Genomic DNA, 26,161 nt, shown 5'->3' with positions numbered 1-26,161 from the left:
CAAATATTTTGCTTTCGAAATTATACACGATTCAAAAACAACTATGTGCTTCGAAGGAAAAAGATTATAAATCATAAACTTACCAAAATGGGATTAGATCACCGGTCTGCTAACAGTAAGGGCCTCCTCATGTGGTATTAGTATTACAAATCAACAGTAGACAGTTTTTACGAACGTAACATTGTGTTTTAATAGCATAAGTTATAATTTTACAATCTCTGTACAGCAAAGGAGTACAAGTCAAAACTCACTTCAATTTTTTTTTTTCGTGGCATCCTAGAACTAATACAACCATTTGTATGTAGTTTGTTATCATGAACCTAATCAAGCTACAGATTAATGAACTCTTTGACTTATTAATACAACGAAAAGATGACCCGAAATCGATGAGGGTGTTTAGAAATGAGACAGAAAATATACGAAACCGGGAAAAGAATCTAAGTGAGTAAAAATGACACAGACAACTTCAAACACACACGATACGACACAATAGTTGACGATTTTTCTGAACCTTGAATCGATTTGTTGCCTCGGGCAAGAGCTGAGAGCAGCAAACTGCCGCAGTAGACAGCGACGAGGCGGAACTCTACAGTGACGCGCTCTCTTTTGGGAAGAAGGCGAGTCCTGATTGGAGCGTTAGGAACAGTGCCTGCTGATTGGACAGGCCGCGCGGGGGTGGGGTGTAATCAACATTCCAGTTGCTATCTTTCTTCCTTTTCATCGCAGCTGTTCGGACTGGCGTATTCGACAATCAAAAAAGATTCCGTGATATTAGATAGGGAACCTGTAAGCAATGATTTACTATTCGCTGTTTTAAGAAATAAAAAAAATATATGATACAGAGAAGACATAAAAAGGAACGTTTCATTAAACTAATAAATTGCATGGATTTATTACCTGCCTGAAGTTAAGATATTTTGCTAGGACTAAATAAAAATTATAGTTGTGTAAATTGACAGTTTAAGAAACTAGACATTTAGAAATGTATACAATACTTGTAAAAAAACTATGTCTATATTTTTGTAATTGCATAGTATGTTTAAACCAATTTAGCGTCTCACATAGAGATTAATAACATTGATAAGTAATCGTTTCCAACTATATTAGAACGAAATATAACGTCCATAACTGTTAGTAAAATATAAGTTAGGTGCATCGACCATGGTATGTTCGCATAACAACCAACTAGAGGTGGTGTTTGCGCCACTTCCAAGCTCTCAAGCGAATGTGCTTAGCCGGGCAGTTTTCCCTGAGTTACTTGTGGCCAAAGTCCGCTCAACAGGAGGTACGCTGCGGGTAACTTGTGGAAATACCATTTACCGCGCATGCAAATGTTTGCGGACCGGCTGGTGGTTACTCTGAAATGCACACACTCTGTTTCTTCCTGCGCGACGTCGAGTTAATATTTAAATATAATGCGAAGGGAGGAAATTACCCTTTCGCGTTTCATTTGCACATTTATCCCGTGTCCAATTCCCTCCTGCGCAGTTCGCGATGAGAAAAGTTGAGGAAGATAGCCAAGGGTTTGTTGATATGAGAATATGAAACTGTTATAACTACCGTGAAACAGAGAAATAACACTATCTGCAGTAGTTTTTGTACACTTTCATATAAAGAGTATAGACTCACAAGCTTGGTATTAATTTTGGATTATGTTCATGATGTGTCTTTAAAGTTCTAAAAATAATAATATTCATTTTATGTATTTTTGAACTAACGTATTGCATTACTTAATCTTACAACTAAATTGTATTTTTAACTTGTGTATTATTAAAATATATACTTTAAAAACAAAATAATTCGTAAAATAACAGTGAACCCTGATAATGTATTAAGATTACAACAAGCCTACACCCACAAGCCTGCAAGATTGAATCAAGCTTGAATTAAGTTTGCCATGACGAGTCAGCTTAGTTAGTCTAATTTATGCTCAATGCAAACTTGTCATGGTTATCAAAGATGAGCTTGAAACAAATTTGATTCAAAATCTATACGGCAAAACAAAATTATATGTGGGAAATTATTTATTGCGTGGAAATTAGTTTGTTTCGTCAAAACTACGTCATGCAAATATATAAGACCCTAACTTCTCACAGTTACGTTATTCGCGAATTTTATGACGCCCACGAAAGGTTTCAAGTATAGATTTCGAATACCATGGTGCGACTTTTGGGAAAACTTTTACCGAGTGTTTCGTTTCATAGTCCCTATACCCCAAACCATCGTCAACTCAAATGTTGGCGTAAGAGAGAGTGTGTGTACGAGTGTGTATAACTATTTTTCAAACGGACTCGATAACAGCCGTAATTTTGCTCAAATTACTTCCAGGCTGATACATAAAATATAGAGGGATGAACAAATGTCGGTAGAGAAAACGTTCGGAACATTTTCACTGCATGGAATAAGCGGAGGGGGGGGGGGGGGAGAGAGAGAGAGAGATTCGATCGATCTTTTTTTTTTCTTCAGAATATTCGGTAAAACACATTCACGTAAAGTTTACATAATATTCCAGAAATTTCGAAAATGTATGCAATTTTCCGGAATATTTCCTGAAGGCTGAGCCTGAAATGGCTATATATATATATATATATATATATATATATATATATATAAATTTATTGAAAATATGGCTAATTGAAGCAAATAACATGCTAAGATAGAAAAGAATTTTTTTTACAGTCGATCTAGTCAATTTTATTAGATTAAAGTTATTTATTAGTGTCTTTCAATATTTTTTGCCCTAAAAGTATAGCATGTTTGAATTTAGTTTGAATTGTTATCAATAGCAGGGTTATTTACGAATGCTTAAGAAAAAAAGTTTAGTTACAGTATCCAATATTTTTGTGCAGGATGGGAATTTAAAATTCTTTCTGGAAAAAAAAAATAACTTCAACTCGAAAACTACGACCTTTTCTTTATTTTTAATTTTAACTTTCTTTTATTCAGAACCGATGTTAAGTGATTTGCCTATCAACTGTTCTCGGCTTGACGTAGAGTTACGAAACACCCAGTGTGTGTGTATATATATATATATAATTTTTCATTGGCATAGTGGCAGAGCCTCGGTCGCCGAAGGGCTCCATCTAGTGTCGGCGCTGTGAAAGCCTCCCTCTCGCCACTGCGTGAAGACGTCTTCCTCGTCGACGGAGCGCTGCTCGGGGGGGGGGGGGGAGGGGGGAGGGTTGCATTAACGTGATAAAACCAGCGGCTATGCGCCGCCAAGTTTTCCGCGCCACAGCCCGCCGACAGCATTGGCCAAGACGGTTCCCCACTCCGAGGGGTAGGGGGGGAAAGGGGGGGACGATGAAGAAGTTCCGATGATTCCAGAACATCGAGGGGGGACAGATGCAATTACGGTAATGTCCCGGCGAAAAAGGAAAAAAAAAAAATACATGTATATTCCATCCGATTTCATCCATACCTCTCTCTGGATGCCAGCGGTGCCGAGTCGGAAGAACATTTCCTTCCAATATTTCGCCTCCCCCCCTAATTTATTTCCGTGGGGAAACCAGCGCAGAAAATCGGGTTCTGAAGAGGAAGTAAAAATCATACATTTTTAGTTATGTAAAACAATTGTGAGAATTTTCTTACTACTATTATTCACCGGTACATGCGCTGCGAGTTCTATAGAATAATACGAATCTGGCTAGTTTAGCTCGAGGTTTCCATCTCTAACGGGGTAAAAAAAACTCAAACCATGCTACTACCATTTGCGTTCGTCCGGTGTAATGAAACTTTTTTCTCTGTAGTTAAAAATACGATTTTGCACTCATTATTAAATATCAAATGATTCAGTTAGCTAGATACTTCTAAAGATCCTCATTATTATATTACGTCAAATTAAAATATAAATTCATAGAAATTTGAAAATTCAGACCGGAACGTATATCAAAATTAAATTATTTTTATTTTCTTTGGGTGTCAAAATCGTCACAAAATTGAAACTTTTAAACGCAAAGTAAAATTAAATATTTTTTTTCTTAAAGAAATTCAAACCAAGCCATAAATAAGCTATAGACCTAAAAGGTATCACATCTGCAATCAATTTTATTTCTACTTATCGGTACTGCACGAAAATTCCACCGTGTTTGACGTAAATATAAAATAAGTATATTGTTGGCTTACAGGAATTAAGTAGTTTCATGTCTCAACTATATTCTTAATATACCTACTGATTTTCGTCTTCAGCATATATTCCCTGTACGGCTTACAATTTTTAATTATAAATTTCTATATAATGCAGTGATGCGTGCATTCGTTGCATTTAGTATTATAAAAACTTTGTTTAAAATTTCAAATGTGTAAATAAAATTTTACACATGCACTGTGTATATATATATATATATATATATATATATATTGTTACGAACGTGAGCAAGGCCGCGACACGTGCAGGTGCATAGCTGGCTGACATCATGTGGCCGCGCAACATGAGACGTTCCGCGCGCACCTGGGTCGCCGCTTCCCCTCCCTCCAGCCCTCAGCTCCCCGCGCGGCGCTGTTAGTTTGACATCCGAAACCTGACAGCTGCGGAGTTACGCGAGCCGCCGACACGTGTTTCGAGAGATTTCTGCCGACGGGTCGGCGCGGAATGACGCGACTGGCCCCAGCCGCGCTCGTGGATACTAGAATTGCGCCTGGGCCTATGTATATGCCCGGGACGCCGGCCTGGAGAAGAGAGTTCAGGCGGGAGCTTTCCCGCAGCGGAGTTTCCGTGGCGATAGTGCCGCGGGTTCCGCAGAGTGGCGAAGTCCTTGGACGAAGGTTCCAGGGCAGGAGTTCAGTGGAGTCGGGAGTTTTCCCGCGGTGGAGTTTCCGGGCGATAGAGCGGCGAAGTCCCTGGACGAAGGTTCCAGGGCGAAGAGTTCATTTCCGGGTGATAGTGTCGCGGGCGCGGTGGAGTTCCGAGCGAAGTTCCGATCGAGGCGTCGAGTGGCATCTCAGCGAAGGGGAAGTGCGACGGCGGCGGTGGAGTGCGGTGACGGAGTCCTGCGACGGAGGACCACGAGGGGTGCTGCGGCGAGAGTTGCGCCAGAGGTGCGGCCCAGCGAGGTGTGTGGATTGTGAAAACGAGTGACTGAGGAAGCAACATTATTTTTAAGTGCAATTGATTATTTGCCATTTTAGAAGATTATTTGTAAGAGACATAAGTAGCGGCCATCAATAAAACTGTGTATTGTAATAAAATCTTTAATTTGGCTATCCTTTACGAACCCCGGTAAATCGTAACAATATATAGTATATACAATATAAGAACTCATGTGTATTTATTATTTGTTTAGCAAAAAACACGCAGTTAATCCATATAAATGTTGTTTCCTTATAAAAATAATTAAAAATACTTTTGATTAAAAAGTTATTTTTTTATTGAATTGATATACCTATTATTATTGAATATTTGCTATTTTGTCTGGGTTTTTTGTTCAAGTATCGTGCAAATACTATTGGGCATATTTTTATGAAACTGTTTATGTTTAAAAGCTTATGTTTAAACTTAGAAACTAGTCAATATTTTATCTCGCTACGATGGGGAGCTGAAGAGTTAACAATAAAACCACATTTTTTCACAACCAAGTGCAACCAATATAAAGTGAGCTCCCATTTCTTCCAACACCCACTTCTACAAATCCTAAAATGTTCCGCATAAGTAATCTAATTCATCCATTCTACCACAATCAATAACTATTTTACGATTTATGAAAACTTTTTTTATTTCATGAAGTGATAAAGAAAACAAATCACCGCATCAGGACACGCACTTGCTAATGCCCGACATGCGTTTCAATGCCTCGATCAATTTTATTTTTTTTTGTATTTGTTTGAAGTACATAGGTACGCATGTACTTACACACAGGTGCACATGTAAAAGCATCTCTCTATCCCTCTCTCTATTTCTAATTTTCTGTCTCTCTCATTTTAATTCTCTATCTGTCCACGTATATCTCTATATCGCTCTATATCAATCTCTAAATAATACATTTCTCTATCTCTATCATCCCGTATATCCCTCTATATGCACATATGTATCACTGTGTAGCAATTAAAATATTAACCTGTCGAAATTTCAAAGCAATCGATGAAGAACTTTCGGAGATGTAAGATTTTTGAACGAACACTTGTAGATGTGTATGTTAGAGGTGTGCGAGATGGCTGCGACTCGACGCGGCCATGACGCAGCACGACGCAGCACGACGCAGCACGACGCAGCACGGACTGTGGGCGCTGCTGCGAGGTGCGCCGGTGATGGCGAACAGACGGGGCTGGGACGGGGGTCGAACGAGGGGATGGGGGCACACGGCGCGGGGGGCGGGGGCGGATAAACCGACGCGCGCGCACAATGCCGCCGCCCGACCCCCGCGACACGCTGATTGATCGCGGCAAATATTTGCCGCCCGAGGCCATCAATCACCGGACCCGCGAGTCCCCGGCCGCAGACAAGCCCTGGAGCGCAGAGGCGCAGTCGCACTGCGAGGGTCCGGCGATCAGAACCGATGTGAAGTCAATTAATCAAGAAGGGAAGAGTCGAGGGACCGAAAGACATCATCTCGGATCCAAAAGTTTTTTTTAGGCAATTACATTTTTTTTCTACTGTTAAATCTTCCAAATTTGGCTTTGATAAACCATAGTATTTAGGTAATCTAGGGGAATGCCTGAAGTTAATACTGTTCAGACTGTTTGCCCAATCAGACAACACTGCGACACAGTGTGCTCAAACTGTATTGTCATCATAGCTATACTGACTGGCTGCTACAAATAGCTACTCCTGTGACGTCATTGTCGTTTCGTAGTTATATATATGTGTATATATATATTTAATGACTACAACTGTAATAAGTAATAATGTCAATACACTATGTTATGGTCTTTGGAAATCACATAATGTTTGATTTCTGGATTAATGGGTCTGCCTAATTAGAGGTGTACAGTGCCAAACAAATTTTAAGACCGTAGTCTTATTAATATAAAATTACCCTAGTTTTCGATTTCTTAACGTAATCATTTCATGAATATTTTGTGAATAATGCAGACCATGCGACATATCTCTACCTAAAAATCATTAGGATATAACGCTTGGTTTTCGAGATAATTTTTTTTTTAAATTTACGATGCTAATTATAAAACCCTGCATTTTTAATCATAAAATATTTTGTAAATACTAAACTGTTTGGTTAATTTCAGTATCAATAGTTTTTACAGTATGGTTAAACCATATTTGCCCCTTTTTTCACTCCCTTAGGGGTGCAATTCTGTATTTTAACATAGCAGTTTCTAATTTGGCCAAAGAGTTTACCATTAAAAATAAATTCATCGAAATCCGTCCAGTAGTTTTAGATTAATGCTCGAACAAAGAGACGAACAGACAGACGATCAAAAAATTTAAAAACTATATTTTTGAGTTCTTAATAATGTAAATAGCCATTTGCAATGGTTTTTTTTTTATTATTCACAATTTCATCCAATGCGCAGACATTTTGCTTGGAACAGTTTCATTACCAGTATAGCTTGCGCAAGCGCGCTGTACACCAGCTGATTGGCTGACGGTCGGAGGTGTTCCCCGGCACGGCAGCTCATTGGTCCTGGAGTAACCGGCTTGTAAAACAGTGCTCCCGCTCAGGCACTCGCGACGGTCGTTACTCACGGCGCCCGCCGGCCGAGCCGTAATGGACGCCTGGGCTGATTGAGCGCCGTGACACTCCTCTCTGGCCTGCGCCAGGGCCTGGCTTGTTTCTTGTTGATTAATTGTTTACGTTATTGCCACCGGGATATTTATTAAGTCATTTGCTCTCTTTACTCCATATATTTTTATGTAGGCTTGGTTACTTACTGCCAAAATTAATCTTATATGTTGGATTGTTTTGTTCAAATAATTTATTTAACGGATTATTTCAGAAAGTTTTTTTAATTATAAATTTAAATATTAATCGTAAGTTATAAATTTATAGTTTTTATTTTATTTTAGCATTGCATGCATTTATTTTACGTAAATATATATATTTAAGATTCTGGGTTTTTATTTTAAACCAGTTCGTTAGTTTATGATTTTAAATGTTATATATAAAAATTATAAATTTTTTAAATTTCATTTAATTTTACTAAATTACTATTGCATTTTTCTTTATTTATTCTGAATTTAGTTACTTAATAAGTTAATTTTAATATGTAATATGGCTCTTATGTCTCTCGCATGATAGTTTAACATTTTATGATTCGACCACCTAGCGTGTTGAATGAAGCAAGGTTAGTATGATTCGTACGGAGCAGAACCCAGACGTTAAGACGTGCACTCTTGCTTGTGCTATCCGAGGGCGGAGTCAAGAAGAGGCAGAGAGGGTTCACCCTCTCCCCATTTTTCTAAAGCAGTTCCTTGACCAGTGTTCGGTAAAATAATACACGTGTTGTGCTTATCGTGGGATTCAGCGGATGGATACTACTCCTGCAAGTTGTCATCTGGCAACACTGTCCGTTGGTAGAGCAGTGGACTTCAAGATGGCGCCGCGGTAAGCTGCTTGGTAATTTTCTCGGTGATCTGGCACAGTTTTTAAGTATATACACAACATTTTTGGACCTCCGGGCCGGATCATCGCACGATTAAGTTCCCGAACTCGAGTTGGTGTGTTCTTTGGTCTCCGTGTGCAACGTTAATTATGTTTCAAATCGTGTTTGCGGGTGAATCTGCCTCATCGCCTGAAGCTGCGTCATCGCCTTGGAATCCACTCAAAGCTACATCTCGCTAGAACACAAAACATTTCTCAAATATCTTCTTCAAAAAAAAAAATATGGTGTGGAGATGACACGTTTTCAGGTTTTGGTCTAAATTGGTTGAGTGCATATTTCACGCATAGTATCGGACACTTGGGTGAGTACTTTGGTTTTTTTTTTTTATTATTGTAGTCTTCATCAAGGTTTTTTTGTGAAAAGCAGATTAACGGTGCCATATTTTCTGTATCCGAGACGTGCGGATATAACCTAACCTTGTGTGTCATTTTGTGCTGCTGTCGATCTCGGTCATTGTTTCGTTGCGGCCGTTAGGCATACGGTATTACGTTTGGCATCCTTGTATTTCTCTCTTTGAAATGGGTTTCAAAGCAATTGTGCTCAGATTCAATCTTCAGGAAACGCAGTTAAAGCGCATAAGTGAAAGGATTCGTGCAATAATAGTACCTCCTGATGTCACTATTGTGGCTGTGCATAATATTAACGCTTTGGGTCATCAACTAGACGCCGTTGACGCGGCCGTCAATGCTCTATGCAACGAATTCTTACAGTCAGATCCTCTTCCCGAGGAGTTTGATGAAAGCGTCCTTTCTGCTAAACATGATAGTTTTTTCACCTTGTTGTCTGAAACACGTTGCCTTGTTAATTCCTTTCCTCACTCGACATGTTGTGCAAAGTGAACCTAATCCACCTGGAGCTGATAGTCCTGTGAAAGTAAGACTTCCGAAAATTAATATGCCCATATTTTCGGGACAGTGTGAGGAATGGCATATGTTTTCTCAACTCTATCAGGCTTCCATTCACGGTAACAACTCATTGGCAGATGTTGATAAATTACAGTATTTGGTGGGCTGTCTCAAAGGAGAAGCATTGCAAGTTGTGAGAAATCTCCCTATTATGTCAGAAAACTATTCTGTAGCTTGGGAACTGCTGACCAATCAGTATCATAATCTCAGAAAGTTAACAACATTATACATAAACAGGATCCTTGACTTACCCCCTGTGAACACAGCTAATCATAAATCGTTGCGGCATTTTGTAAATACCTTCAACGAAAATGCTCGAGCCTTGAAGGGCTTAGACTGTGACATCACTACAGATAATCCACTGCTTGCTATTATCCTCATAAGAAAGTTAGATTTGGACATTCGCACAAAGTTTGAAACTTCCCGTGCAGGGCGTAACGACACCATATCCAAGGTATCGGAAGTGATAGATTTTCTCCAAGCAAGGGTCTCCACCATGGACTGTGCAGGTGATGCAGGAACCTGGCCTGGTACCGGTCAAACAACACATCGAATAAACCAGTTCAAACCATCCTACTCTTCCCGCCCACTTAAATCTGTATTTGATGCCAGTTCTGAACCCCAAATGCCAAGGCCTTGTGTGGTTTGCCAGCAAACATGTCATTCTATTTATCGATGTCCTGATTTTGTCAATTCTTCACTATCAGACAGACGTGCGATTGCACAACAAAAGAAATTCTGTTCTAATTGTCTTGGAACATCTCATGCAGTAGCCTCTTTCTTGTCAACACAAACTTGTTTCCGATGTAAACAGAAGCATTGCTTCATATTGATGGTCAGACTGATGTTGAAGGTCAAAACCAGAGTTCAAATGGTAATCACAAGGCCTCTGAACAATTTGTCGGTGTCTCGTCAGCTCGAGGTCGCACTTCCGTTTTACTGTCCACTGATAATCGTCCCCACGTGATGCGTTGTCTTATGGACAATGCTGCCCAAGCATCATTCATTACTGAGCCGGCTGCTAAGATTCTGTCGGTGCCTATCCAGAAGGTCAAAGAAAGGGTATTTGGATTATCTCAAGGAGCAGTCCAATTGACTGGAAGTATTGAGTGTACAATTCAGTTATCAGTAAAATCAAACTGTACATTCAACCACTCACTGTATGTTGTATCCAAGATCACAAATAACCTACCACGAACGACAGTTGATCCATACGTTCGTTCTCGGTTAGGTTCCCTAGCATTGGCAGATCCTCATTTTTATAAGCCTGGTCCTGTTGATATACTACTGGGTGCCGATGTATATGCGCAGGTCTGCATGAGTGGGCGCATGGATTTAGGTGACCACATGCCTGTTGTACTTGAGTCCAAACTTGGATGGATGCTTCTGGGTGAATACCCTGAATTACATGCGATTCCGGATTTGGGGCTTGTATCCCATATTTGTAGGGTTAAACAATTCTCTTGAGCTCAACCTGAAGCAATTCTGGGAAACGGAAGAACCACCTAGTGTGACGTCAAAACAACCAACTGAGGATTATTGTGAAACCGACTTTGCAACCACACACTCGCGAGACGAGTCTGGTAGATACAAGGTCCAACTTCCTTAAAACCCTCAAGCACAACCTCTTGGTAATTCTCGTGTTAATGCTGAAAACAGATTCTATGCTTTAGAAAGAAAATTAGCAGCCCAACCCGCTATGAAGAGTATGTACCAAGAGTTCATGGACGATTACATTGCTTCTGGGCATATGGAACCTTCTCACTATTCAACCCAGGGTCGGGAGGATCAAAGACATCCCAGTTGTGTCATCCCTCATCATGGAGTGTTAAAAATATCCAGCTCTACTACAAAATTATGGGTTGTTTTCGATGGGAGCGCTAAAACTTCAAATGGAGTGTTATTGAATGACGTATTGCTTACTGGACCAAAGTTACAAAATGATATATGTAAGGTTATTTTAAGATTCAGGCTGTACAGTGTGGCCTTTTCCTGTGACATAAGACAAATGTACCGGCAAATATTGATCCACGAAGAGGACAGGCCATATCAGCTGATCTTCTGGTGTACTGATCCCTCTCTTTCACTATCGGTTTTTCAGCTGAACACTGTAACATATGGGTTATGGCCTTCACCGTTCCTCGCCATTCGGACCCTACACCAGCTGGCATCTGATGAGGGTACCAAGTTTCCTCTAGCTCAAAATGCTCTCTTGAATCACATTTTCGTTGATGATATTGTCACAGGTGCTCCTTCACTGGAGGTAGCCCGCTTGTTAAAGGCTCAGTTGATTGAACTCTTAAGTCTAGGAGGTTTCGAACTCAGAAAATAGTGTAATAACCAGCCTCATCTTTTGGATGATGTTCCTGAACTGCATCGCGAAACTCCAAAATTGTTAGATTTGTCATCTGAACCAGTTGTCAACATTCTTGGTTTACAGTTGAATCCTGAAAAGAATGTTTTCTCCTATAGCCTTTCTGTTAGCAATGGTGTTGCAACAAAACAATTTGTCTTATCACAGATAGCTCGGATATACAACCCTATGGGCTGGTTGTCACCTGTCGTAGTGTGGGCAAAAATCATGTTGCAGTAGCTGTGGACCCAAGGGTTGGGTTGGGATGAAGTGCTACCATCACCGAATAAGGAGAAATGGGATAAATTCCATGATAGTTTGTCGAAATTGGGAACCCTTACTATACCTCGGTTCATAGGTCCTTGTGAGAATACAGTCGAGTTGCATGGCTTTTCAGATGCTTCAGAACGAGCATACGCTGCAGCTGTCTATCTGCGGAGTAGCAATACTTAAGGGGAGGTATGTGTTCGTCTTCTGTTGGCTAAATCACGTGTGGCCCCACTAAAACAAGTCTCTTTTCCTCGTCTCGAATTGTGTGGCGGCCATTTATTAGCCAAATCATTACACTATTGTCAGGCATTCCTATTCCAACACTTAAACATTGCTGCTATTTATGCTTGGACTGATTCCACCATTGTTCTGTCATGGATAAGGACCCAACCCTATCTTTTGAAGACTTATGTTGCCAATCGAGTTGCTCAAATTCAGGAGTATGTCCCCCCTCAGTGTTGGAAACATGTGGCGTCCTGTGAAAACCCAGCCGATTGTGCTACTCGTGGGTTATTGCCTTCAGAGTTTATGGCTCATGACCTGTGGTGGCATGGACCTGAATGGTTAGTTGACCCTCATGATCAGTGGCCTGTGTCTGCTATGACCCATGATGCCAATGAAGTTCCAGAACTAAAGACATCATCATTTGTTTTGGTGAACACCAATGAACCTCCTGAAGAATTTGCTATGTTCCGAAAACTGTCATCTTGGCCCCAACTGGTTCGAGTTATTACCTATGTACTTCGGTTTATCAACAACTGACGCAAACATCATCGTAACTCTGGTAATTTATCTACAGCAGAATTGAAACTAGCAACCCTTCACATATGTAAGTGTATTGAACGTGAATGTTTTCATAAAGAGTTGAGACAGCTACAGGGATAGGAAAATTGTTCCATGTGACTACAGCGTCTGGCCCCCTTTTTGAATGAACAGGGTGTTGTCAGAGCGGGCAGATGGTTGTTTAATGCAGATATAGGATTTTCAGCTAAACACCCTATTATCTTGCCTAAGGACCATCCTGCTGTTGAAGCCATGGTGGATCATTACCATCTGAAGCATTTGCATGCCCCACCGCAACTCCTTCAGGTCCCTGTTATCGCAACAATTCTGGGTTTAGTCAGCCTGGTCTCTGATTCGATCCAGAGTGTTCAAATGTAATCGCAGTTTTCGATAGTAGTATATAATAGCCGGAGCTGGCGCAGGGTCCAGGGTGTGGATTGAAGATTGTTTACATTGTGACGTCACGGCGGCCATCTTGGATGAGTGTAACGGGACACAGCGTAACGGGACATAACGTAACGGGACAAGTAGATCACGGCGGCCATTTTGGATCCGCCATCTTGGATCCGCCATTTTGTATGACGTAGTTGTGTGTTCTCGAAAATTCCGGCGTTGTGTGTTCCGCCATCATGGATTATGACGTCACCGTTGCAATTTCCGTTACGGCCGCCATCTTTAACTTTTTTATTTATTATCCGATTTTAATGAAAATTTTTTAAAAAATTAATAAAAAAATTAAATAATAAAATTTTAATAAAATAATTACAAAAAACAAACATGTACGACACGGAGTTTGGAGTCCTCGGTTCGAACCCGGTGAGGGCAAAAAAATAAAAATGGCGACCGATCCTTCCTCAATGGTGACTGCAGACAGACTGACTCCCACCACTTTTTTTAAAGCATATATATCGTCACCTAGTATGACGTCATGTACGCCATCTTGAAATTAAGACGCCATCTTGAAAATCCGTAATTATTTAGCTAGAAATTCGGGAAAAATTCCAAAATTCATCAAAAAATTAACGTATTTGAATTCTGTTTGATTATATCGATGTATGTCCTTGGTTCGATTCCCGGCGAGAGTAAACGGTCGATCCTTCCTCCATGAAAGCTACCTAGACTGATCTACCACCACCAGCACCAAGGTATATATCATCAACTGGTATGACATCATGTCCGCCATCTTGTCTTCATCCGCTGGAGACCACCATCTTGTTTTCGTCAGCTAGAGTGTGCCGATACCATGTAGTATAATTATCTGGTCACTAAACTTGTGTCCTCAACTGTTGACATTGAACATTGACCTTGAACTTTGACCTTGACCTTGAAATTTGACCTTGACCTTGAAATTTGACCTTGACCTTGAAATTTGACCTTGACCTTGAAATTGGACCTTGACCTTGAAATTTGACCTTGACCTTGAAATTTGACTTTGTCCCTGAAATTTCACTTTGTCCTTGTCGACCATCATGGATGCGACATTTTATGTTCAGTACATGCTACCAGAGGATACCACCTGCTGGAGTACGCCATCTTGTGTGTGTACTTGTATTATAGAGTACATTCCCATCTGGATAATTTTATTCTAACCCGCTACAGTGCAGTAATCATTTATTACCGAGGTGCCCCCGCCATCATAAAAATTCGACCGCCATCTTGAAATCATGTAATAATGTAGCTAGAAAAGCGGGAAAAAATCCAAAATTCATTAAATAAATCACTCATTAACTAACATATCGATTCGATCCGCTCCAGTCCTTGGTTCCATCCTCGATCGATGCAAAACATTTAATTTTATGGAAAAAAAATAATAATTCCAATAAACCATGTTCAACATTCTTAAAGAGACTTTAAATCATCTACTACCATCATCCTATCAGACATCAAGACCACCATATTGGAAATTCGTAATTGTAATGCTAGAGATTCGGGAAAAAGTTCAAAACTCATTAAATAAATTTGTAATCTATATACTGATTGATTAGATCGACTAAGGTCCTTGACACGATCCTGGACGAAGCTAAAATAAATTTAATTAAAATACCAGAAAAGTGTAAGGTTCGAGGAATAAAACACCTAAAAGTCTTTTACAAACATAATATTTATTACACAATTTCTATCCTACTACAGAATCACTTGCGAAAGACAGCAATCTTATAAAAATTTAGCCCTGCATAGACGTACAACGACTACTTCTTAGCTCCAAATGGCTCCAAATGCTCCAAACGGCCTCCAAATGGCTCCAAAAGCTCCAACAGCTCCAACAGCCTCCAAATGCTTGACAGCTCCAAATGTTTCGAGCAGCTCCAAATGCTCCAAATGGCTACAACAGCCTCCAAATGCTTAACACAGCTCTAAATGGCTCCAAATGCTCCAAACGGCCTCCAAATGCTTGACAGCTCCAAATGTCTCCAGCAGCTCCAAATGCTCCAACAGCTCCAAAAAAAGGCTCCAAATGCTCCAACAGCCTCCAAATGCTTAACACAGCTCCAAATGGCTCCAAATGCTTGACAGCTCCAAATGCATAACACAGCTCCAAATGGCTCCAAATGCTCCAAACGGCCTCCAAATGCTTGACAGCTCCAAATGTCTCCAGCAGCTCCAAATGCTCCAACAGCTCCAAAAAAAGGCTCCAAAAGCTCCAACAGCCTCCAAATGCTTAACACAGTTCCAAATGGCTCCAAATGCTCCAAACGGCCTCCAAATGCTTGACAGCTCCAAATGTTTCCAGCAGCTCCAAATGCTCCAAATGCTTGACAGCTCCAAATGCTTCAAAAGGCTCCAAATGCTCCAAATGCTCCAAACGGCCTCCAAATGGCTCCAACAGCCTCCAAATGCTTGACAGCTCCAAATGTTTCCAGCAGCTCCAAATGCTCCAAATGGCTCCAACAGCCTCCAAATGCTTAACACAGCTCTAAATGGCTCCAACAGCTCCAAAAGACTCCAAATGCTTCAAAAGGCTCCAATTTAAGATGGAGCTCTTGGAGCAATTGGAGCCTTTTGAAGCATTTGGAGTCTTTTGGAGCTGTTGGAGCCATTTAGAGCTGTGTTAAGCATTTGGAGGCTGTTGGAGCCATTTGGAGCATTTGGAGCTGCTGGAAACATTTGGAGCTGTCAAGCATTTGGAGGCTGTTGGAGCCATTTGTAGGCCGTTTGGAGCATTTGGAGCATTTGGAGCCTTTTGAAGCATTTGGAGCTGTCAAGCATTTGGAGCATTTGGAGCTGCTGGAAACATTTGGAGCTGTCAAGCATTTGGAGGCCGTTTGGAGCATTTGGAGCCATTTGGAACTGTGTTAAGCATTTGGAGGCTGTTGGAGCTTTTGGAGCCTTTTTTTGGAGCTGTTGGAGCATTTGGAGCTGCTGGAGACATTTGGAGCTGTCAAGCATTTGGAGGCCGTTTGGAGCATTTGGAGCCATTTGGAGCTGTGTTATGCATTTGGAGCTGTCAAGCATTTGGAGCCATTTGGAGCTGTGTTAAGCATTTGGAGGCTGTTGGAGCATTTGGAGCCTTTTTTTGGAGCTGTTGGAGCATTTGGAGCTGCTGGAGACATTTGGAGCTGTCAAGCATTTGGAGGCCGTTTGGAGCATTTGGAGCCATTTAGAGCTGTGTTAAGCATTTGGAGGCTGTTGTAGCCATTTGGAGCATTTGGAGCTGCTCGAAACATTTGGAGCTGTCAAGCATTTGGAGGCTGTTGGAGCTGTTGGAGCTTTTGGAGCCATTTGGAGGCCGTTTGGAGCATTTGGAGCCATTTGGAGCTAAGAAGTAGTCGTTGTACGTCTATGCAGGGCTAAATTTTTATAAGATTGCTGTCTTTCGCAAGTGATTCTGTAGTAGGATAGAAATTGTGTAATAAATATTATGTTTGTAAAAGACTTTTAGGTGTTTTATTCCTCGAACCTTACACTTTTCTGGTATTTTAATTAAATTTATTTTAGCTTCGTCCAGGATCGTGTCAAGGACCTTAGTCGATCTAATCAATCAGTATATAGATTACAAATTTATTTAATGAGTTTTGAACTTTTTCCCGAATCTCTAGCATTACAATTACGAATTTCCAATATGGTGGTCTTGATGTCTGATAGGATGATGGTAGTAGATGATTTAAAGTCTCTTTAAGAATGTTGAACATGGTTTATTGGAATTATTATTTTTTTTTCCATAAAATTAAATGTTTTGCATCGATCGAGGATGGAACCAAGGACTGGAGCGGATCGAATCGATATGTTAGTTAATGAGTGATTTATTTAATGAATTTTGGATTTTTTCCCGCTTTTCTAGCTACATTATTACATGATTTCAAGATGGCGGTCGAATTTTTATGATGGCGGGGGCACCTCGGTAATAAATGATTACTGCACTGTAGCGGGTTAGAATAAAATTATCCAGATGGGAATGTACTCTATAATACAAGTACACACACAAGATGGCGTACTCCAGCAGGTGGTATCCTCTGGTAGCATGTACTGAACATAAAATGTCGCATCCATGATGGTCGACAAGGACAAAGTGAAATTTCAGGGACAAAGTCAAATTTCAAGGTCAAGGTCAAATTTCAAGGTCAAGGTCCAATTTCAAGGTCAAGGTCAAATTTCAAGGTCAAGGTCAAATTTCAAGGTCAAGGTCAAATTTCAAGGTCAAGGTCAAAGTTCAAGGTCAATGTTCAATGTCAACAGTTGAGGACACAAGTTTAGTGACCAGATAATTATACTACATGGTATCGGCACACTCTAGCTGACGAAAACAAGATGGTGGTCTCCAGCGGATGAAGACAAGATGGCGGACATGATGTCATACCAGTTGATGATATATACCTTGGTGCTGGTGGTGGTAGATCAGTCTAGGTAGCTTTCATGGAGGAAGGATCGACCGTTTACTCTCGCCGGGAATCGAACCAAGGACATACATCGATATAATCAAACAGAATTCAAATACGTTAATTTTTTGATGAATTTTGGAATTTTTCCCGAATTTCTAGCTAAATAATTACGGATTTTCAAGATGGCGTCTTAATTTCAAGATGGCGTACATGACGTCATACTAGGTGACGATATATATGCTTTAAAAAAAGTGGTGGGAGTCAGTCTGTCTGCAGTCACCATTGAGGAAGGATCGGTCGCCATTTTTATTTTTTTGCCCTCACCGGGTTCGAACCGAGGACTCCAAACTCCGTGTCGTACATGTTTGTTTTTTGTAATTATTTTATTAAAATTTTATTATTTAATTTTTTTATTAATTTTTAAAAAAAATTTCATTAAAATCGGATAATAAATAAAAAAGTTAAAGATGGCGGCCGTAACGGAAATTGCAACGGTGACGTCATAATCCATGATGGCGGAACACACAACGCCGGAATTTTCGAGAACACACAACTACGTCATCCAAAATGGCGGATCCAAGATGGCGGATCCAAAATGGCCGCCGTGATCTACTTGTCCCGTTACGTTATGTCCCGTTACGCTGTGTCCCGTTACACTCATCCAAGATGGCCGCCGTGACGTCACAATGTAAACAATCTTCAATCCACACCCTGGACCCTGCGCCAGCTCCGGCTATTATATACTACTTTCGATGTCGGCCTTTCAATAAATTCTGGCGCATTTGAGCGGGCTGGTATGGACTATGCTGGTCCACTCTATATCCGAACCAACAAGCTGCGGAAGTGTGCTGCCCAGAAGGCCTATCTTTGCATTTTCATACATTTTGTCACAAAAGCTGTGCACTTAGAGGTGGTTAACGACCTGACTTCAGACAGTTTTGTTGCTGCTCTCACTCGATTTGTGTCAAGACGAGATCTATGCCCTCATTTGTACTCTGATTGTGGCACTAATTTTATCGGTGCTTCGAGACAGCTGGGCCAGGTTTTTAAACAGTTTCTTAAATCCCCCTTAGTGGAAAGCTTCGCTATGTCGCATGAGATCACCTTTCATTTTTGCCTCCTGCCTCTCCTCACCAAGGAGGACTCTGGGAAGCTGCGGTCAAATCAGCAAAATACCATCTAAGGCGAATCATTGGCAGCCAAGTGTTGACTCTTAAGAAATTTATGACGCTCACTACTCGAGTCGAGGCTGTTCTGAATTCTAGGCCTCTCACTCCCGTTTATTCTGACCCGCATGACATGGCTGCCCTTACCCCTGATCATTTTCTGATTGGTCGGCCTCTGGTCTCGCTGCCCGAGCCTTATGGGAAGAATGGAGATAGCGATCTTTGTTTATCTCGGAGATGGAAAATGGTATGTGCACTTGCCAACCAGTTTTGGACACGGTGGTATCAAGAGTACTTACATCAGCTGCAGCCTCGGGGTAAATGGCACACGACACAGCCTGGTCTTCAGGTGGGAGAGCTAGTCCTGGTGGGAGAAGAGCGTGTCCCACCCCTGTCATGGTGTCTAGCAAGAGTCGTCAAACTCCACCCTGGGAATGATGGCATCACAAGAGTGGTAGACGTACACACACCGAAAGGAGAACTGCGGCTTCTGGTACATAAGTTGTATCGTCTCCCACAACAATAGTGATGGTGCATCAAGTGACATACCATACTGTATATAGTGTAAATTGTGTTATGATTATGGTGGAGACCTCAGCTGGTCTCGGCGGGCGGTAATGTTCGGTAAAATAATACACGTGTTGTACTTATCGTGGGATTCGGCGGATGAATACTACTCCTGCAAGTAGTCATCTGGCAACACTGTCCGTTGGTCGAGCAGTGGACTTCAAGATGGCGCTGTGGTAGTGATCTGGCACAGTTTTTAAGTATATACACAACAACCAGCTTGAATTTACTATGAATATGCAACATTTTAGAGTGGCCTTCTCTTCAAACACATATGACGCACTCATAAGCAGTGTTAGTCTACCTTTTATACATGTCACTTCTATTTAAGAGTTACAGGTTTTGAAAAAGCATTTAAGGATCCTTGATAGCCTATAAATACGTTTTCAAGCATAATAATACCACTCCCACCCCTGCTAGACCCCCAGAAACAGGTCTATCAAGCATGTATTCTTGTGTATTCTTGTGTCACCCCCTCCTACGCCCCCATGAAGGAGCCGCGGTGTGCTGGATGTGATGTGCAGGGTACGGTAACCTGTCCCCGAAGACGTCCGAGGGCAAGGTGGTGACGATGCTGTACGCGCTGGTCGGCGTGCCGCTGATGCTGCTGTGCCTGTCGAACCTGGGTTCGCTGCTGGCCGGCACCTTCCAGTTCGCCTACTCGCACGCGCGCTGCGAGGCGTGCGAGCGGCAGCAGCAGCAGGAGGAACAGCAGCAGCAGCAGCAGGTCGAGCAGCAGCAGAAGGCGGAGAGCCGGCAGGCGGAGAGCCGGCGGGCCGTGCCGGTGCCGGTGCCGGTGCCGGCGCCGGCGCCGCTGACCTGCACCATCAACCCGCGGGCGCGGGGCCGCCCCAGGCCGCCGCTGGGGCCCGAGGTGCGCGCGCTGCTGGCCGAGTGCGCCGAGTACTCGCGCGCCCAGGAGGTGCTGCGCGAGCTGCGCGCCCGCGGTGAGGGCGAGCCGGAGCCGGAGGACGCCGACGTCGAGCCCAGGTGCGTGGCCTTGCTCGCAACCAGGGGCGCAACAACAGGGGCGGGGCAAGGGTATTTTGCCCCCCCCCCTCTGAAACCTTGAAGTGGGGGCAAACGGGGGCAAAGAAAGTGCTGTGTAATCAATTTTTAGATAATAAAACTGCTTAAATGCACCATTTTCCACCTTGAAATACAAATTTTCCCGGGGGAGGACCCCGGAACCCCCCCCCCCCCCCGCTTCAATAGGGGGGATCGATGATTCTTTATAAAAAGGTATATTGCCCCCCCCCCCCCTTTTGGAAATTTAGTTGTTGCGCCCCTGCTCACAACCTCTTCATATATTGTATTTGTTGGACTAAGCGTTTTTGCGTAGTGTACAGCATCCAAATATGCATCAGGCTATATATATGTTTTGCATACTTAATAGCATTGCAATAAATCATACATCAAGTTGAAGGTAAACTAACCTAGCTTTTCTTACAAATATTCAATGTGTGTATATTATGTTACACGACACACATCCAACCTCAAGTCTAATTCTTCCCACACTTTAGCTATCGAGTCCAGAGTAATGGAAGAAATGGCCTCTTCAAGTCTGTGTCTCAGCTCTGGCAAATCATTATGTAACGGCGGAACCTAGTCACAATATTTTATAAAGCATGGCCTTATGTCTGGTGAACATGGAGGCCAGCGGAAAAGAGCTCTGTCGTCTCGACCATTACGACCAATTTAATGGTCTGGGACTTCGACGTTCAATTCCAATGGGAAGAGACTCCATCCTGTTGCCAAATAAAATTTATAAGTTCACCCTCTATTAATTTTGGAAAGAGCCATTCTTTCATCATATCCAGATAAGCCACCCCTGTTACGGTAGCTTCAGCGAAACAAAATGGTCGGTACACGACGTTGGAACACAGCGCAAAAAATGTTTAATTTTGTAAATCTCTATGCTGTTCTACAAGTTCGTGAGGATGTTCTGACCTCCAGATAAGAACATAATGGATATTTATTTACCTTCCCCTTAGATGAAAAGTTTACTCATCGCTAAACACCACACAACCGAGAAAATCATATTCCCGCTCAAACACTTGATGTGCAAAGTTACAACATTCACCATAGTCACAGGCTATAAAGCATGTAGCAGCTGTAAGCTGTTTGGACGAATGTTTAAACGTGTTGTTAAAACCTTCCACATAGTCGATATGGGCAAATGAAGTTCATGACTTGCTTTCCGAACAGATTTCTTAGGACTACGCTGGTAAGATGCTCTTACACAGTCAACATCCTGAACATACACTTTTGGTCATCCCGTGTTTTTTTCCCTTTACAAACATATGCGGTCGTTTAGAATTGAATTTGCCATAGGCGGATGGTTTTGCCACATGGGGGATCACAGGTAAACTTTAAACGAAACTCACTTGTAACTAAAATTACAGATTCACTGTTAGAAAATTGCAGAACACAAAATGCTTTACTCTCAGGAGTCGCCATTTTGCGTAAGTGGCGCTGCAAGCGAGAAAACAACAAAGCAGTGCTCGCGCGTGCGCTTATCTAAAAAACTGTTTTGAGTTAGGTACTCTTTAATTGTGACCTTGAACCAATACTCTACTGCGCTTACAGTTGATACTATTAAAAGTTTATAACTGGGACATTCTTTTATGGACATACTGCATAACATTTTCTTACATGCCTAGTCCTATTTTTAATGTGTAGGAACAAATATATCAATCAATATTATATGTTATTAAACCAAATACAGCACTTTGCCTAGTATCTTAAATATACGAAATGCTTATCCGGATATTCTGGCAACCTTGCAGGGCATGCACATACGTATTCCAGAAAAGGGGTATACTCATTCATTCCCAGTACGCAGGCAATGATTGCCACAGTTCTGAGATAAGCCACGTGCATGTGTATGCTCTGTGTTCGGCAGCGTCCCGACGCACGACACGCCGTCCCGGGTGCCGCTGATCTGGCGACCGCCAGACGACCAGCACGTCCAGAAGCGGCCGCCGACGCCGCCGCCGCGCCGCCCCAAGCCCGACGTGACGGAGCCGGCGGCGGGCGCCGCGGGGCCGGCCTGCCCCCGGCGGCGGCGGCGCGAGGCGCGGGTGCCAGTGTACATCGTGCTGCTGGTGCTGGTGCTGTACATCTGCCTGGGCGCCGCCGTGTTCGCCGCCTGGGAGGAGTGGAGCTTCCTGGACGGGGCCTACTTCTGCTTCATCACGCTGTCCACCATCGGTTTCGGCGACATGGTGCCGGGCAAGTCCTTCCAGCGCACGGACACGCGCGACGGCCAGCTCAAGCTGGTGGCGTGCTGCGCCTACCTCATCCTGGGGCTGGTGCTCATCGCCATGTCCTTCAACCTGGTGCAGGAGGAGGTGCTGGCCAAGTGCCGCCAGGCGGCGCTCTACCTAGGCATCCTCAAGAGGACGGAGCGCCGCTGACTCGCGAGCGGCCCTTTGGAAACTAGTCGCCGAGTAACTTCTATGTAACACTGCCCTCCGAAATACTCGTCGCGAGTTTATTTCACCATGAATCCGTGGTGTGTATGCCGTAATTTTTTTGGGAAAATTTTAAATCTGGAGGAAATTTTACCATACAAGGTTTCAATACGTATGTTTCCTACGAGTTATCTGGTTCGTGACACCAGATGTAAAGCTCAGTCCAGTTTATCAAGCCTGTTACTCGGTCGAAACAGGTGTCCACACACAACTCCGCGAGCTACCCCAGGTCGACGCAGTTACCCTAGCTTAAATCAGTGCAGTCAACAGCGCTCGCGCAAGTCGTGAGCGCTATTTCCGTACATTAGAAGGTTTGGTTACAGTGGGCAGTGTGACTTGGCCCGACAGGCCGAAAATATTATTTCAAAGGGGGAGTCCATATAAGTAAACTGAATTCCAGGGCCAGTATGCAGGCAATATGGCAAATTTTAAATTAAGTCATCAGCAAACACTAAGTTCGTGCCACAAAGATCGCTTCGAGCTCAAAAGTTAAATCATGATGTGAGAGTTCAAAAAAAAAAAATAAAAAATCTTGCTAAATATTGGGAGCAACAAAATGTTCTTGTTGACTCAATCGTAAGCGATGATCAGACATTACTTGGAAGTCTGAGGCTCTCGCAGGTAGAAGGGCAATGTCGATGCTTGGTTGCCGTCAGCAGTCGCTCCGGCTGTGGTTATCTCGGCGTGTGTTGTCGCACTAAGTCCACGTCACGCTCGCTGGCTCGCTCGCAACCCGCAGTCGGCACGTGAGCGCGCGCCTCCACGACAATGGCAACAAAATTCAAATTTATGGTACATCTTAACACACTTATGGTATCGCTAAACTATGTACCATAAAGTCCAGCCCTCGGCCCAAATACTCCCTTACTAGATGTCAGCAAGTCGGGGTGGCGTCAGGCGCAGGCGGGTCCCTACCGCCGCGACCCGCCTATTCATGCAGCATAGCAGGGTTCCGCCTGAGCCGCACGCCGCCACGTGGAGCCCGCCCAAGGCAACAAGGCCCGACGAGTTCTCTGCACCGTCCGCATCCTTTTAGCGTCACAATAATGTTGCATTAAAATTCGGCCTTGAAATTTTACTCCCATCGCGCCCAAAGAAGATTCGCTTCAAAAATCATTGACATCGCCTACAAACTAAAAGACTTGGGTAAACTAAAACTGTATAAGTATTTTTAACGCCGAAATCTGGTATATTGTCCGGGTGTAGCATGTCTTTGACATCGAGGTCTGTCACGGCCGGAAACGCTCGTGTGAGACTGGCCAGGGAAAACGAGGAAAGAACCAGTCATGACCTGCGGGAAGGAACTATCCTATTCCAGCGTTCGCCTCGGGTGATTTCAGGATAACCGTGAGTGCAGTATCTTACAACTGCGCCACCCCGCTCCCCTCACCGTGATCAGGGGATATAGTCCAGTTAAGGCATACGTTTCATTCAGACATCAGCAGAAGGCTGTCGAGCCCACACTATCAGCTTGTAGTGTTGCAAGAAACCACTTGGTAACTAGTTTCCATGGAGTATTGTTAATAAAAGCAGGAAGACCCTTTTTTTACCAACCAGCTACTTCGTACGTTCAGTCCCAGAAACCCTTGGGTGACGTAACAAAAACGATCGCGCTTTTGATTCTGAAGGTTTCGAAAGCCAAAATGTTCAGTGCAATGGAAGTGAACTAACACATAGGAAACTCGAGACTTTTGCAAGTAAAAAAAAATCTATAGTTTGGTATTTATTTGATGCTTAGAAAATTTATTTATCGAAACTGAAAAAAAAATCAATTGAACAATAAAATCTTTTATCTCTACATCTGCCATAGCAATATATATAATTTTTGGTCTTTAAATAAATATTCATAATCTCAAACAATCTTGAGACTATTGTTCTAGAAATATGATTTTAAAACAATGCAGGAGACTGTGATATCATAACATCCGAATGATTGTGTCCTAACCATGACATGTAACTTAATTTTAATGGTTTTCTCATATGCTTATCGTGTACACTTACAAGGTGTAAGGTTTGTATGAAATTGTGTCTGTAAAAGTGAATTTCTGGTTGCATTAATAAAGTAACATTCTAAATCCTACTTTCTTCAATACTTTTTCTACAATAACATATTTACATGGTAAGTACTTGTAAAATTATTTTTTTAATGCTATTTGTACTGAAAACTATTTGTTTTCTTTCATTCCTTTTGCAAATACCGTAAAACTGGTAGAAATTATTTCGTAAGTTCGTATTGATAATTTTAGTCATAAAAATCGTAAATTGTTACATTTGCCGTTTTGCAAACTCTTCAAAGTAACTGAGAACGGAATACAATGGTTTGAGAATATATTTACTGTCTAGTAATGTAACGTACATTTTAGACTTAGGAGAGGATTCTTCAAATCATAGTAAATAAAAAATAATAACTGATATTTAGTCCTACCTCGAACTGGTAAGAAGGCAGTCACCAGAAGTGGTGCTGTTTTGAAGCAGGTAGACAAACAGTGTAGAGTGATTGCTAACACGGCTGCCAATCACTGCCAATCACTGGTCGCAAGCTTTACGTGCCTCGTGTTAACATACCGTCTGGGTACCTGTAGGAAACAATATCTGTTATTTTTATACGTATTGTGTAACTCAAATTATGTTACATATTAAATATATAGGTTAGATTTTCAGTGTAAGTAATAACATTATTTCAAAAATAATTTAACGTTATTTTTCACGACTTCCATAGTCAAATTAAATTTTATTAATTATTGATTTTGTATCACCCAAATGGACTTGATGATCCTAGGCATCATCATTTCACCTGAGAAGTGAGAATGGTTTGTTCGAAATACTGAAATGTGAAGTTCCAGTCATTGAACTAAATATGCTCACAAATCTTTGGAATTGTTACCACTAAAAATAAATTGCCCATTTAAGAGCAACTTTCTTCAGTTATATATGCATAGGTATATACAGCTATAAATACATAATAATAAAGGTATTACACAATGGTTTGTACCTTTTTACATAAATAAAAAATTTTAAAAGTAACATTTTAAGAATTTTAAAGACTTCAGATATACATATAAATTACAAAAAAAATTATAGGGCCGTTAGGAATTCCGCACAACCTTGTTGGACACTATCAAATTCAATGGCTTAGTTAAGTTTCTATTTGAGGGGGAAGGGAACGATTGTTGGTTTAAGGGGGACTGGGCACCCCTGCTGTGACGTAGTTGAAGTCACATTCTACCGCACCATCGTCATGATGCAACACCCAAAACTATGAGGTAAT

General features: G+C 42.0%; 1 protein-coding gene across 1 annotated transcript in view; it reads left to right on the top strand.

The window, feature by feature from the left end:
* LOC134533414 (TWiK family of potassium channels protein 12-like) overlaps positions 1 to 24,967 on the top strand; it is a 321,365-nt gene extending 296,398 nt beyond the window's left edge. The window contains exons 4-5 of the mRNA XM_063370936.1: positions 19,942 to 20,407; positions 22,323 to 24,967. Coding sequence (XP_063227006.1) covers positions 19,942 to 20,407; positions 22,323 to 22,836 — 980 coding nt within the window. The 3' untranslated portion in view covers positions 22,837 to 24,967. The remainder of the gene's footprint in view (positions 1 to 19,941; positions 20,408 to 22,322) is intronic.
* Positions 24,968 to 26,161: the final 1,194 nt, after the last annotated feature.

Source organism: Bacillus rossius, chromosome 6 (genome assembly GCF_032445375.1).
Source record: "Bacillus rossius redtenbacheri isolate Brsri chromosome 6, Brsri_v3, whole genome shotgun sequence".
NCBI classification, from domain to species: domain Eukaryota; kingdom Metazoa; phylum Arthropoda; class Insecta; order Phasmatodea; family Bacillidae; genus Bacillus; species Bacillus rossius.
The sequence above is the reverse complement of the archived record's forward strand: the minus strand, read 5'-3'. Positions and strand labels throughout refer to the sequence as shown.